Source organism: Rhodnius prolixus, unplaced genomic scaffold (assembly GCF_049639745.1).
Source record: "Rhodnius prolixus isolate KJV_2025 unplaced genomic scaffold, Rpr scaffold_4, whole genome shotgun sequence".
Taxonomy (NCBI): Eukaryota; Metazoa; Arthropoda; class Insecta; order Hemiptera; family Reduviidae; genus Rhodnius; species Rhodnius prolixus.
Window position 1 is genome coordinate 48,322,653 of NW_027411614.1, and position 15,547 is coordinate 48,338,199.

The 15,547-nt window shown below is 35.9% G+C and overlaps 1 protein-coding gene across 10 annotated transcripts in view; it reads left to right on the forward strand.

The window, feature by feature from the left end:
- Window positions 1-15,547, forward strand: part of tai (basic helix-loop-helix family member taiman) — a 362,580-nt gene that overhangs the window by 302,071 nt on the left and 44,962 nt on the right. For all 10 annotated transcript variants that reach the window (XM_074131838.1, XM_074131843.1, XM_074131841.1 and 7 more), the window contains exon 2: window positions 11,724-11,834. In XM_074131838.1, the coding sequence (XP_073987939.1) occupies window positions 11,724-11,834 (111 nt within the window). The remainder of the gene's footprint in view (window positions 1-11,723; window positions 11,835-15,547) is intronic.

Below are 15,547 nucleotides of genomic sequence, written 5' to 3' on the forward strand. Positions count from 1 at the left end.
TGGTAAAATTTTCTTTCAAACGCAACTCATTAAACCACCCGAATTGTGAAAGGAGCTGTTGATTGCTCGTAAGTGATAGAACTGAGTTCATTCCACTAGAACGGCATTTTTATAAGGTAGCTTACCCATTTCTGCTTTTTCTCGCAAGGAAAATGCCCCTAAAATCATAGTGATAAATCTTGGGAGTTTTCTATATTTAAAGAAGCTCCAATGGGAGTCACTTCTTAGAAAATCTCAAACAAGAAAATGTTGGAAAATCCCGTTCAAGGAATTTTCGCAGATTTTGAGATATTTTGTTCACGCTAACAAACTGTAGAACTGACTTTTCCCGAGCTGATAATGTTACTCCGCTAAAATTTGGGAGAAATTGAAGGGAGTTTTATTAAATTAGAAAACTCCAGAAGGAGAGGTAAGGAGAAAGGAGAAAAAGAAAAACCAGTCAAAGATTGATGAGTGTGATCATCAGCGTTTCTTATCAATGAATTTATATTACTCCAGAATTCTTTCATTCAGATGACGTCACTTGAAAATATTGATCCACTGTTATAGTGGTGACGTTTGTTCTACTTTATTCAATTAGCCTTGTAACACTGTACACATACCTCAGGTGGATTTGTTGGTTTGTCGATAAGTTGGTAACGTCTAATTTTGCTGATTTGTTGGTTTGTCGATAAGTTGGTAACGTCTAATTTTGCTGATTTGTAGGTTTGTCGATAAGTTGGTAACGTCTAATTTTGCTTTGATTAGTAAAAAACAAGACAAAAAACGGTTATTCTTTTCTCTGAACGGAAGTGATTACATAATGTAAGGCTTAATAATGTTTGGCGAAGTCCCTTCTGTAAGGATCAAACTACGTATCTCTCCAGATCAATCCTTCTATAGACAACACTGTACAAATCCTCGTTAACAATGTGCAACGTTGTTTTATGAATTCCATAAAAACTGGACATCACACAACAGTACCAACTAATTTGTTAACAAAATTTGTAGCGAATAAATCACAGGAATTTGGTAATTCCTGTGAACCAGTGTTTTTGGCCTAATTTTGGAAATTTTACGTAAATATTCTTGTAATATTTACAAGAATAAGTAATATTCAATATTTTTATTGAAAAGTGAATGAGTCAGTTAATTCCACTTAAATGAGAGTTCAGATGAAAGGGAAACCTCATCTAAAAAGTTATCTCTGTGTAAGATCGATTACGTGTACGATTAGCGTATGTACCATTAAATGCAGTCTGTACCATTATCGAAAAAAAAAATTCGTAAAAATCGAAGTTTGAAAGTTGCAACTTTTGGTAGGGATTCGAGGAGTATCAAGTCCCCATTGCAACGTGTGTAAGTATTTATGCTTTGTTTGGGAGCCAGTTTCCGTTTGAATGTATTAGCGGAAAATGAGATTTTTACATGTTTGGACGGAGCTGAGTGAGCTCTCAGACACATCAAACTCGAAGACCAATTCGAACTCGAGACTCAGAGGATTCCAAAACGGGACATTTCCGGTTAAAACTTCAAAACGGAAACCAGCAGATCACACTTAGTAGTAAACGAGTTGACCCGGTTGAATAGAGTAACGTAAATCAATTCGATAAAATCGATCTCAAGTTTTTTTTTTTTTTTATCAGTTTTTTATGGGATCAAAATGATAAAGCTAACGTTAGGTCAGAGGCTTTTGATGAAACCATTTGACAAACAAGATTGATGGTGATTTAATCTTGAATGTGAGACCTATGCTGGAGGAAAACCCGGAGAGTAGTCCATCAAGAGAGAAGTAATTTTTACTTACTGCGATGTAAAGAAGATGATGGCTACCAGTGTGGGCGGAGATTCAGAGAGAGAGAGAGAGAGCGAGACAGACCGCGACATTTAATTAAGACAAAAGAAAGAAAAAAAAAGAAAATGGAGTTTAGGAAAAGTCAGTTTGTCTGTTTGTATAGAGGAGCACTCCACTGCCTGGAGGAGGAGGTAGAGGACCAAATAAACGGCTTGGTTAAAGGCTATACTAAGGTTCCTTTCAAATATCGTTTAACAGAATCTCTCATCCTCCTCCCTTTAACCCCTTCTTCATGACCAGACAGCTTCCAGGACTGCTGTAGCTTCCAGCATCTCTTTCCGATTTTCCCACTTACATTCTTTTATTTCTTTGTTAACAAGTCCCTCTTGTCAAGTGACAGTAAATTTAACTCACTTAATTTCAGCATCCCCCTTTTTTTTAAAAAAAAGTTTGTCTCCTTTTAGTTTTATTTAAGGTCTTTAGTTTGTCTGTATGTCGTTTGTACTTCCCTCCTAATGTAGTACTTCAAAAGGAGACTTGCTTTTTTGATACAGAAATAAAAGAAAAATCCTTAACGATTCAATAACGCTGTCTTCTGACAGTTTTTTGTCGTTCATCGTTTGCTACTGACGATCACCGATTTTTCCAAAAATTAAATTTATAAAGAAACTAGACAGTTTGCGTAACGGTGAAGCATTATGATCAAACCTTTATCTTTTTTACAGCAATCTGCGCATGCGTAAATTTGTGTACAAGTTTAACAGAAAAATAAAATAAAATTTCGAAAAATTAAAAAGTAGCACAAAACTTAAAAATCTGTTCAATTCAAAAATGACACTTCCGGCCAACCAATTTGGATTCAAATTACTTCCGTCGTTCTTTACGCTCACTATCAATTTTCTTTCCTCTTTCCTTTTGCCACTCGAGCTGGGATGACACGAGTAGCCCCCCTAATAGCTTCCAATCACAACACCTTGCTCAACAAGGTAGATTGGAACCTAGGTATGCAAGAGTGTCCTTCACACATAATCCCCCAAAATTTTACCCTGTTAAATTCCTGTTTATCTCGTACGTAGGCGGATTTTTTATAATAAATATTTTTAAAAAATAAAAGTTATAAAAATCTTAAGTAAGACGCATTTAATCCTTAAAAAGTTTAAAGGGGAAAAAAAAATGGTGCAGAGCCATTCTCGCAAAAATCTGCTCAGTTAAGATGCTGCTGTGATTTTGTGATGATGCTGCTCACTGACAGGCGCACTGATTTTGTAAAAAAAAACACGTTTTCTTGCTTAGCGGAACTTAACAACGAACATTTCCTGTGAAAAGCATACTCCCATCCTGTGGGAGATATAGGAAAAGTAAGGACTGTTGCAGCAGCCACGTTTAACAAGAAGATAATTTCAGTTGATGGAATTTTGAGAATATTTTTAACTTGAAATATAGTTGATTACGAAACTTATTTTTAAAATATTCATATTTAAGTTAGGTTTCTGTCTGTATTTGAGTTTGCATTAAGTATTTGGTGGAAGGATCGTTTAGAATTAACTATACAGATAATTAGATGTTGTGCAATGTGCGACCTAGTAATTACTAAATGTTGATGTTTACAACTAATGATTTGTTTTGTACGCATGAATGTTGGTAACAATGGAAAGTATAGTTTCGTCCTTGTAAATATTTTTTGATAGATGACTCGTTTTGTGAAGATCGATTTCTGGATTTTATTTGGCTGCTTTTGCCGGAAGTTCAACCTTTGATAATCATTGCACGAGTGGGGATATGGATTTTGGTCCAAATCCTTTAACTGGATGACAGTGATCTTAGTGAACTCTAAATGGAATGCCCAGAGGCTATGCACTGGAACGTAATGTTGCTCATTCCCTAATCCCCAACTCCTCTAAATAGGATAACTCAAGCTTCACATTGTTTTTCAGTGGGACCAAAGTAAAACAACTGTATTATGACTGAAGAGAACGGATCTTTAATCTAATCGTAATATTAATGAACACTCTTGATTTCAAGAAATATTTAGAGTAATATCCTGCAGATGGACATAACTTCCTGAAAATATACCCACTTCTTTCAGTAAGTAAAGTAGTAAAGTAATTGCCTATGTTTTTGGGCGGGGCTTAACGTCCAACTACCAATTAGGTGTCGTGGACGGAGGCGACTAGCAAACATACTTTACTGTAAATTCCTCATATTAACCATTAAATACAATCCAAGGGCTAAACTAGTACCGCAATACATCTTAGCATTGCGGGTCTAGCCTATAACCGCCTGACAAACATACTTTACTGTAAATTTCTCATATTAACCATTAAATAAAATCCAAGGCATAGATGCCGGGAATCGAACCCACTAAACCAACAATACATCTTAGCATTGCGGGTCTAGTCTATAACCTTTTAACATACTTTACTGTAAATTTCTAATATTAACCATTAAATAAAATCTAAAGACTAAGACCGGGGAATCGAACCCACTAAACCAACAATACATGTTAGCATTGCGGGTCTAGTCTCTTAACCGCTCGGCTACCGTGGCGCCTACTTCTTTCAATATATCTACCTATCACTTTGTCAGGTAGCCCAGCAAACAGTCGTGCTAGGACGTCGTGCCCAAATCTACTAGTATTCTCCCTCCGTACTCTTGCTATCAAAGACTCTTTAACTAAGAAAGACCATGGAATGATGAAGGCCCCCCCTCCCCCCGGGGAAGAGAAAGAAATCTTAACAATATGACGTCATCAACATGGCAAAACAAAAAAAAGGAGAAATTATGAAAGAAATATATTAATTTCGTACAATTTATTGTTAGTCCTCAGTTTTGTTTTCTAATTCCACTTCTTCGTTATTATGGTGGTTTTCCCCCTCTGCTCCGTTGGTATAAATCAGCGTCTCATTTATCACTCCTTATCTGTGTCATGTTTGTCGTTAATTATGTCCTCTTGCGTGTCCGTTCTCCCAGTCACTGCTCTGCCTTATCACGACCATTATTTGTTAATGTCTTATTTTATTTAATTATTACTTTATTACTTCCATCTACTAATTACTATTCGCATATATTGGCATTTAGATCGATCAATAAGTACTAGCTGGGTTCACCAGCTGATTGTTATCCGTAAAGTACTAAATTATTTATTAAAAACAACAAAACGTCTCTAGTGGTGAGATCTATGATTTTCTTTTAATCTTGAAAGTGTCTAACGGAACTTCCTAGTTAGAGAGGGGAGCATCAGGCAACCGGAAAAGCCGAACTGTTCTGAACGGCTTTTTCCGCTTCTCAAGGGAAAGTTGAATATAATCATGAGGAAGATTTATGTTGCTCAAGGAGGAACTATCTCTAAGGAGGAGGGTCAGTCGGCCAGAAGGGTGTTCACTAACAGCTGTGACCCACCACTACGCCCTTCACCTCAAAACTGTGGGTGACGTCATCCCGCGTCTCTCTGTTTGTGGTGGGGCTCTTCTAAAAGGAGGCGCCACTAGTCATATTCATGGTTTCACCATTGTGCGACCCTGGAGAGGTGGTAGATTCGTCCACAGTGGTCACCGGAACGTGTGCGGTATGCGCTGAAATTAACACTCTTGGAAGAAGTGTTAATGTCTGGGAAATATTTTGATTCGTTTTTGATTTTGGGACTTAAATTTGTTTTTTTTTTTTTTTTTGCAGCCAAAGTAAAGTAATTGCCTATTTTCTCAGGCGGGCTTTACGTCCAACTACCAATTAAATGTCGTGGACGGAGGTGACTAACAAACAAACTTTACTGTAAACTCATATTAAACACTAAATACAATCCAAGGGCTAGACTAGTACCGCAATACATCTTAGCTTTGCGGGTCTAGCCTATAACCGCCTGGCAAAACATACTTTACTATTTTTTTTTTTATTTATTTTATACTACATTAAAGCCTGAGGCTTATTGTAGGGAGTTGGGTAAAGTATTTACATAAGTATTTACAAAATTGAAGAACATAAAACAAAACAAAAAATGAAATTACATAAAAAAGAAACAGAAAGTAACATCTTTATCAGTATAATAACTTAGATAAAATAAAACCAATACTTAGTAATAATAATAATAATAATAATAATAATAATAATATTACAAGAAAATAATCTAAATGAACCAGCACAGGATACTAAATGAATTAAATATCATTTTTTATCAGCTCAACGATATAATCATTTTCCCTGCCTGGTCTCAGATATACCAAACAAATAATTAACACAGAATAATCATTTTTAACAAAACAGACAACCACCAATCTCGCGATTGTAATACGGTTACACTCACATTAAGACACTTTTTAACAAAAATAATCAGACCACCACTGCCCCGACCTTTCAGTTTTCCTTCTTAGCTGGTACTGCAACAGATACATAATTTTTCAAAAAACCAGGGAAAGCAGCCTTCTCAGACAGATGCCATGATTCGTACAATCCAATAATATCATAAAATAAAAGTTTCTTAATTTCTTCACAAGTCAAATTATAAAGAGTTGAAAGCCCATTTATATTCCAGAAACACAAGGAGATGTCATTTGCCGTAGAATTGGTAGTTATTTCAGCCGATCTAGGGAGGGGGAGCAGGGTCTTAAAAAAACATCAATTGGTCCAGCTTTATTATCGACCTGACGGCGCCTTCTCTTCTTTCTGCCATCCAGAGACATTTTTGAGGTTTGAGATGAAACATCAGTCTCTACATCTTCAAATTCATCAGAAAAAAGAACCTCCTCAGCCTGTCCAGGGAGCCCCTTCAAACTGACAATGTCCGAAAAAGAGTTAATTGTTATAGCTGGTGTATTTTCCTCTTTTCTAATTAGAACTCTACCTCCTCTGAACCAAACATACTTTACGAGATTTTGCACTTTAAGTTCTCTAGCTTTTTTATAGAGAAAATAATTAGAAGGTGACATCTCTTCAAAAATCTTAATTAATATTGGATTTTCTTGAGTACCTAGATTAACTGAACCTTTCTTCTTAAAAAAATTTATGAATTGTGTCTTCAGTGAAGCATTAAAAAATTTTAAAATAATCGGAGAAGAATATTCACTGGCCCTGCCTTTAATACGAAATACGGATTTAATTGAACTAACATCCAAGTTGTAATCAATCAAACCTGCAATTTGTTTAATAATTTCAAGAATATTTTCGTCAGGTTTGTAGGGAACATTAAGAATTCTCAGACCATCATAATGCACAAATTGCTGAGTGTAATTAAAAGAAGTCTGAAGCTTCATCAGCTGGGCTTTTAATTCATTTAACTCTTTATGTAGAGATAATAGTTTTTTATTCGTTTTATGCAAATTATTTTTAAGGCTTTCTACAGACGCTTTAATTTCATTTTTGAAAGCATTGAGCGAGGAAGAGACATTTTGACTTTCGCTTTTCACACACTTTAATTCTGATTTGACAGAGCTCAATTCAGAAACTATATTATTAAACCCTTGTTCCAATCTGGACAAAATTAAGGCAGTAGCATCAATTCCCCCTCCACCGGCACACTCACCTCCAACAGTCCCCACTGCCGAGCGCTGTGCTATTGTATCTTGTTTATCCATAGCAAAAATTCCAAAAGTTCAAAATAACATTAGGAAACAAACTTATTAAATTTTTTCACACAAAAATTACTATTTTCTCGAAAACTACTCGATGAAAAAAAAATAAAAAAATAACAGAGAAAAAAAGAGCAACTTAAAAACACTTCACGTGATTTTTAAAAATAAAAATACTTTGAGAATCACTAGAAAAACCTATCTTAATAAGAACGAACAGTACGAGATGTTTACTGGTCAAAGGCTCAAGCCCAACTCAACATACTTTACTATAAAAGTTCTCATATTAACCATTAAATAAAATCCAAGGCGTCTAAACCGGGAATCGAACCACTAACCAACAAAACATCTTAGCTTTGCAGATCTAGCCTATAACAGCCTAACAAACATACTTTACTGTAAATTTCTTTTTTTAACCATTAAATAAAATCCAAGCCCCTAGACATCGGGAATCGAACTCAGCACCACAATACATATTAGCTTCGCAGGTCTAATTTTTGCAGCCAAATTGACTGTGTGGTAGCAGAAGCGCTCTCAGTTCTCTTTTCCTGAAACTACGCTAACCAAACAAAGCCCTCTGATTTCCCGGAACTATCCAAAAAAAAATTCCCACAAAAGAAATTTCAAGTAAAAGTTGTAGATATTGAGTACTGTGACGTTTCAAAGGCAGTCCATACTAGAAAATTTATTTTACCGGGGTTTTCAAAACGTTTACTTCCGGAAAAAACTCGAATTTCCAAAATTACTTTTATTAGCAGTAAGACTTGATAAAAACAGATTTTTAGCCATTGTTAAGTTTAGTTCCAAAGTTTAGGATGGCTGTCTGAAGGCATGTTCAAGCTCAACTTTAGATTACCAACAGAGTAAAAGCCACGTTTTGTCAAATCAAATTCAAAGAGAAAGTCACATGTAAATAATGCATTGTGGGTATTTTCAGCATTTTACAGTGTTGACATTAGCGGCATGGTTGTTGTTGTAAAATGGTAAGCAAGGAAATGCGGTGGCATTGGCCTTAATAACCAGTGACAGTGAAGTGTTCTGTGCCACTGGTAACCGCAGCCAATCACTGTGTCCGTCACTTATCTGGTGTTTTTTGGTGAACACACAACTTGCTAATTTTCTGTCCTTCTCTCACAATGTATCTTTTTTGTTATTCTACGTAGAGTGCACTAACCATAACTGTTAAATATTGTGTTTGATATTACTTTATATTGGTTTTATTGACCGTAAAAAAATGTTGTATTAAGGATTCAAATTCTTTGGAGCGATTCCTCGCCAATTTGAATCCTTAATATAAGTCTGATATTACATTTTGCCTTCATTTTAAGATTAGTGAGAACATCCCGATCAGCTTAGTTTGGATTTCGAGTCTTTCTTTGGACAATCCAACGCTACTGACACCAGAAATCATTGTTGTCTCATCGCCTTTGGGCAAAAGCGAGCTGTAATTTTTTTGCAACAACATAGATTAAATAGATTTCGAGAAAAAAGTTGCTGAAAATGAGCAAAAACGGCATTTTCAGAAAATCTTATTCTTGTTCTTCTTGTTGTTGTTACCTTTTTTGTAAACAACGTAGCGCCTAAACGCATGAACCGATTTTCACGATTGAGGTGTCATTCGATTCGGAATTTTATGTAGATGTGCCTTTTGGGGGATGCTGTACATCGAATGGGAGAGGAGTTAGTAGCCCCCTTTATGTAAGGCTCCTTCCGAAATTATTATAACTAATTACTCTGTTAAATCTTAGCCCGATCTTAGCCCGATTTTGAAAAAATTTGGCTTATAGTAAAAGGAAACCCTACAGTGAAGCCTGTTCACAATGTTTCCCCTGGAACTGATCAAAAATTAAAATTGTGTAGTTAATTTTGATACCTATAAAAGTTATGGAGTTGTGTGTGTGTGTGTGTGAACGTACGAAATTAAAAGAAAAACTTGTTTAAGCATTTTCCGAGAGAAAATCTCAAAAAAAAAGTAACAAATTTTTGTCAATAAAATGGATACTTTTTTAATTGAAGAACTTCGTTCAAACTCAAAAATTAAAAGAATACATTCAACCCTCTTTAATGGAATAAAAGCGGCCGACTCTCGAAACATTACACTGGGTATTTCAAAGGGAAAAAGCCTAACCACAATAAATGGTGTCACTCTGCCCTAAAAGGGTTCTTAATCAAATTGGAGACTGGAGAACTGCTTAAAAGAAAAGTTTGTTAACGTACATGTTTGTAATTTCTCTGACAAAATTTGAAGAAATACGTTGGAGCCATTTCCGAGAATGAAAAAAAAAACTATACTGTAAAGTAACACTTTTGGTTGGGCTCACTTAGTTAACTGACAACTTTCTTCCGGTGCTAGTTTTACTGTCGTCGAACTAATATCAAATGAACACTTTGTGTGTTTCCGTTTTTAACTGATATTGGATACTCACTTATGTATTGTGGTACTGGGTTCGTTTCCCGGTCTTAGGCCTTGGATTTTATTTAATGGTTAATAAAAGAAATTTATAGTAAAGTATGTTTGTTAGGCGGTTATAGACTAGACCCGCAAAGCTAAGATGTATTGCGGTACTAGTCTAGCCCTTGGATTTTATTTAATGGTTAATAAAAGAAATTTGTAGTAAAGTATGTTTGTTAGGCGGTTATAGGCTAGACCCGCAAAGCTAAGATGTATTGCGGTACTAGTCTAGCCCTTGGATTTTATTTAATGGTTAATAAAAGAAATTTATAGTAAAGTATGTTTGTTAGGCGGTTATAGGCTAGACCCGCAAAGCTAAGATGTATTGCGGTACTAGTCTAGCCCTTGGATTTTATTTAATGGTTAATAAAAGAAATTTGTAGTAAAGTATGTCTGTTAGGCGGTTATAGGCTAGACCCGCAAAGCTAAGATGTATTGCGGTACTAGTCTAGCCCTTGGATTTTATTTAATGGTTAATAAAAGAAATTTATAGTAAAGTATGTTTGTTAGGCGGTTATAGGCTAGACCCGCAAAGCTAAGATGTATTGCGGCACTAGTCTAGCCCTTGGATTTTATTTAATGGTTAATAAAAGAAATTTATAGTAAAGTATGTTTGTTAGGCGGTTATAGGCTAGACCCGCAAAGCTAAGATGTATTGCGGTACTAGTCTAGCCCTTGGATTTTATTTAATGGTTAATAAAAGAAATTTATAGTAAAGTATGTTTGTTAGGCGGTTATAGGCTAGACCCGCAAAGCTAAGATGTATTGCGGTACTAGTCTAGCCCTTGGATTTTATTTAATGGTTAATAAAAGAAATTTATAGTAAAATATGTTTGTTAGGCGGTTATAGACTAGACCCGCAAAGCTAAGATGTATTGCGGTACTAGTCTAGCCCTTGGATTTTATTTAATGGTTAATAAAAGAAATTTGTAGTAAAGTATGTTTGTTAGGCGGTTATAGGCTAGACCCGCAAAGCTAAGATGTATTGCGGTACTAGTCTAGCCCTTGGATTTTATTTAATGGTTAATAAAAGAAATTTATAGTAAAGTATGTTTGTTAGGCGGTTATAGGCTAGACCCGCAAAGCTAAGATGTATTGCGGTACTAGTCTAGCCCTTGGATTTTATTTAATGGTTAATAAAAGAAATTTATAGTAAAGTATGTTTGTTAGGCGGTTATAGACTAGACCCGCAAAGCTAAGAAATTTACAGTAAAGTATGTTTGCTAGTCGCCTCCGTCCACGACACCTAATTGGTAGTTGGACGTTAAGCCCCGCCTGAAAAAAATAGGCGATTACTTTACTTACTTGGATACTCACAGAAAGACAAAAAAAGTTGTAAAAATCATTTTTCGTGTGAATCTATGATCTCGAAACGTGCATACTTCCGGTGCAAATTAAAAAAAAATCGAAATCTGCATAAATTAAAATTCTTTTTAAAGAAAAAAAATATATATATATATTTCCATAGGTACAATATTGGAATAGGTAATTGATGATTGCACCGTAATTGTGCACGAATCACATTTCCCAAAAAAAATACTGATGGAAGCGTGACTAATTTTTTTCTGATTCGATTATCGTTTCCACTGGCTACGCGCGGACTAAGAGACAGAGAGAAGATGACTTGCAGATATTATTCCCAGTTTTCTGCACTTCACGAATATCTTTTAGCTGGAAAGCTAAGGATACAAGATAATAATGTAGGGGAATGCTGGAACTGTACTGGAGGATGTCGTTTTTTAACATTTCGTGATTTAACTCGTACAGCCGGATGTAGTATCGTATTCCTGATGGATTTTTTATTCCTTTTTTTTAAGATTTTCTCGATTAAGGTTTTCTGACTTCCTCATGAATCTTAATGGATTGCTCATCTCGTCCTTAATGAAGACGAAACTCTTACTATCTACTCCAAACTAATGGTAGTGGTTCTTGTTTACAGGGTGGTCCGATGTGAGGTGCAGGGTGACCCCCTATGGGCTAAGATGAGCTCTACCAGTGCTCCAAACAATAAAAAGAAAAAGAAATCTGATCCAAAACCACAGTCTCAACTGTAAGTATATTCAATTGAATTTCTTTTTTCACTTTATTGTAACTTGCTCTTGTGGGTCATCAGCAGTAAGTATTTAAGACAGTAAGAATAGAAGACGGAGATTGACGACCTTAATCCCAGACGACACCGCAGACTAACTGGCTTATGGTGACGACCGAATAGTTCTGGTTAGGAAAAAAAAAAACCTCTTGGCTTGGTTTTTCCAAAAAGGAAATTCGTAATTCGTTCATTACTTTCTGCTACTACTACGGGTAGCGTCAATTAGCTTGGAGTTTCCGTGCAGATTATGTGAGAAGAAAAAACGAAGAAAGAAATGACCTCCTGTTTCCTGTTCGATGTCGCCGCTGTTGCTTTGTTGCTATTTATAATCTTTAGGCATTTTGAAACCGTAAATAAGACAGTGGAACGATTGGGGTACTTGCCCCCCCAAAAAAGAGGATAAACTTTGACCGTAAATTGTTAAACTTAGAATTCTAGGTTAGGTTAGGTTAGGTAACACATTGTTACTGACCCTGTAAATTGTTTTGTGTTTGTAATATCCAGGCCCTGAAGAGGACAATATATTTGTCGAAACGTTGGCAAAAATATGAGTTTGTTTTTTATTTGACCGATTCCTCGCTAACCTAGAATTCTAAGTTTTATAACTACCTTGCAAGTTCCATTGACACATCTCTGCTAAAGATAAGAACTAGACAGATATCATTTCTTTCAATGATGAAAAATTTTGTTGATGGAAGAAGAAAACTTATTTGTAAATTGGAAAAATTTGTTTCGAATATATTTTGACATGAATATTTCCAAAAAAATTGATGGACTGTCCAACAGGAAATGATGGAAAAAACATATGCAAGTATTATGTCAGAGAATTGACATACTGACAACTCAATCTGACAGTTGGGTAGAGTTGTTATTGTTCAGGCCACTCCCTTCCTCTCCAGCCCTGGTCGTGTTCTCTCGAATCTTCTCGACTTCACCATCTTCTTCTCTTCTGTTGCTAACTTCACATGTTCTTCGTTGTCTTGTCATTGTCTCAATATTAACATTATTTTGGCATCTTTATTTCTTTTCTTTACTTGTATTCGATGCTCTTTATTTCTAAGAATTGAGTCATGATTCATTAACTCCAATGTAGCGCCTTTCCTGATCTTTTACTTCCGTTTTTTCACGATTTTTTGAAAGTGGCTACATCGATTATATTTAAATTTCTTATCAAGACATTTTGATACTTAGTACTTAGAATAAAAAATGTATTAATTTTGTAACGGTGAGAGATACTATTAAGTAAGTAGAGCTTTACTAATAGCTCTCCCGCTTATTTATATGGTCTTTCTCGAACTTGACACCGATGATGTTCTTTAAACTTTGAGAATGGGCGTGTGTACCAAGTTCTATTTGAAACATTTACTCAAAGAAATTCATTTTTGGGCCCTGAATTGTCTTACCTATAAATTCTCATTATAGTGTTTTATATTATATAAATATCTCTTAATTAATGGTTTAAATAGCTTTATGGAGAGGTCTAGTGGTCAAGAGCGTAGCTTTGTAACTGGGAGATCGCCAGTTTGAATCCCGCGTAAGAATACTTTTTATTTGTTAGAAAAAATGGTTCATAAGTATGAGCTTCCGCCCCCCGTTAGCGTCACCTATTGGTAGTTGGACGTTAAGACCCACCTGAAAGAATAGGCGGTTACTTTACTTTAATAACTTGACAAAAATTCCAAATTGAATTGGTAGAAAAAGACGTTTGACCGGATGTCCAAAAAAATTGTTTTCGTCAAATGCACGTATCAATTCGTGGTTCAATGCATGGGCAAGCGATGCATTGAAGAAGTCTTTTTCTTACCTCAAAAAACGATGACTCGTTCCATAGCCTAATTCAAATCCAGTAGAGAATCGTCTTTAATCGTCCGTCAAGAGTTCATTTCTGATTTCCTCGTCTAGGCCTCGTCAGAAGTTTTTTCTGTCACTTACATCTCCAAGTACTTGTTCTACTTGCTTTGCACCAGCCCCTCCTACCTTAAAATGTTTACCAAACTAACGTTACTCCTGTAACAAGTACATCCTGTAAATTTGCTTGCAAGCTACTACTTCTTAACTATTCTACTACAAAATGGGGTCTGAGTTGTAGCTGCAACTGTCAGTCCGGTACTCTTCGCTATGCTATGCAGGATTTGTCCGGGAACCAAAGCACCTGCTTATGGGAAACCCAAATTTTCTTCCCAAACAACCATCAGCAGAGTCCATGATCCAGTGTATTCATGATCTCAATGCAAAATTGTAAGAAAATTTCTCATAAAACATTGATTTTTCCTTCCAAAAGAAACGAATCACAGTCACTTAGGAGGGGGATTCGATTTTTTTTGGGGGGGAAAACAAAAAAAGTATTAAGTAAAGCAAGTCTAGATTAATCGTCAAGGTGACGACCTGATTTTGGCAGGAAGAGCAGCCGTTTAAGTTATTCGGGAAATGGTTGGCCAGTGAATGATCCCCGGAAGAGATGAGTCAAGCTTGAAGTATCTTCTGGAGGGGGTAGGGATCTCTGTTAGTGTTTTAGTAATGATACACCTTCATTAGAAGAATTATTGCAGAATCATCATGCCATCGGCACCAGCATTACACGTACTTTGAAAATGTATGCCCCTCTTTCAACGATTTAGAGTTTTAATTTTTTGTATTCAATCTATTTGGCCTTTGGAGACAATGAGCAAAGTTATTTTTGACATAATATATGGGTCACACCAGTGTTTTCTAGTACATCTGCAAGAGGTGGTCAATACCGTCCCCTAACCTAGATATTTCAATTTATTTAGTTGAAGTAATAAACAATTTTTTATTATTTAAAACAATTAGAAATGTATCCAAATTCTCTTATCTCACGTAAGAGGCAGAATTGTAATCGTTCTTATCACCGAAATACAAAGTTTAGCCGTTTCCAGTCCGTAGTACACGAAAAAAGTGTTCATAAAAATTTTACGCGTGTTTAGACCTGAGAATAACTTAAAATCACGACAGGTTTAAACATGTTAAACACGACCTATAGATTCCAGGAAACTGGTTTTTAAAAGGAAATATTCGTTGAGATTAAGGAGGGTGATAAACTAAAGCCCTCCCCCCACATCTAAAGAGTCGTTCGTTATAGTACTATTGTATGGGTTCGAAATCTGTGTAATATATAATGGGAATATCTTGCCAAAATTTACGAATAGGAAAGAATACTACTTCAGTGTGTATCAGATTTGTACAGTACAACCTGGATTAACCGGCCTGACCTCCGGCTATACCCACCCCGGAAAACTGAAATCCCGGTTAAACCGAATACACAGTATTACTAGTACATTTGTACCTATGAATGTCCATATGTATATAAGTATGTATGTAAAGTAATCGCCTATTTTTTCAGCCAGGGCTTAACGTCCAACTACCAATTAGGTGTCGTGGACGGAGGCGACTAGCAAACAATACTTTACTGTAAATTTCTTTTATTAACCATCAAATAAAATCCAAGGCCTAGACTAGTACCGCAATACACCTAAGCTTTGCGGGTCTAGCCTATAACCGCTCGGCTACCGTGGCGCCCATGTATGTATGTTTGTATTATACGCGTAAGTGAAATAAAAATTCAACCGAAAGGGCAAACGAAAGATGTTTTCTGTAGGACGGAACTGATTAACACTGAAGACTAGCTTGAGATTAGGCTGCTCTCTCGGGGAAGA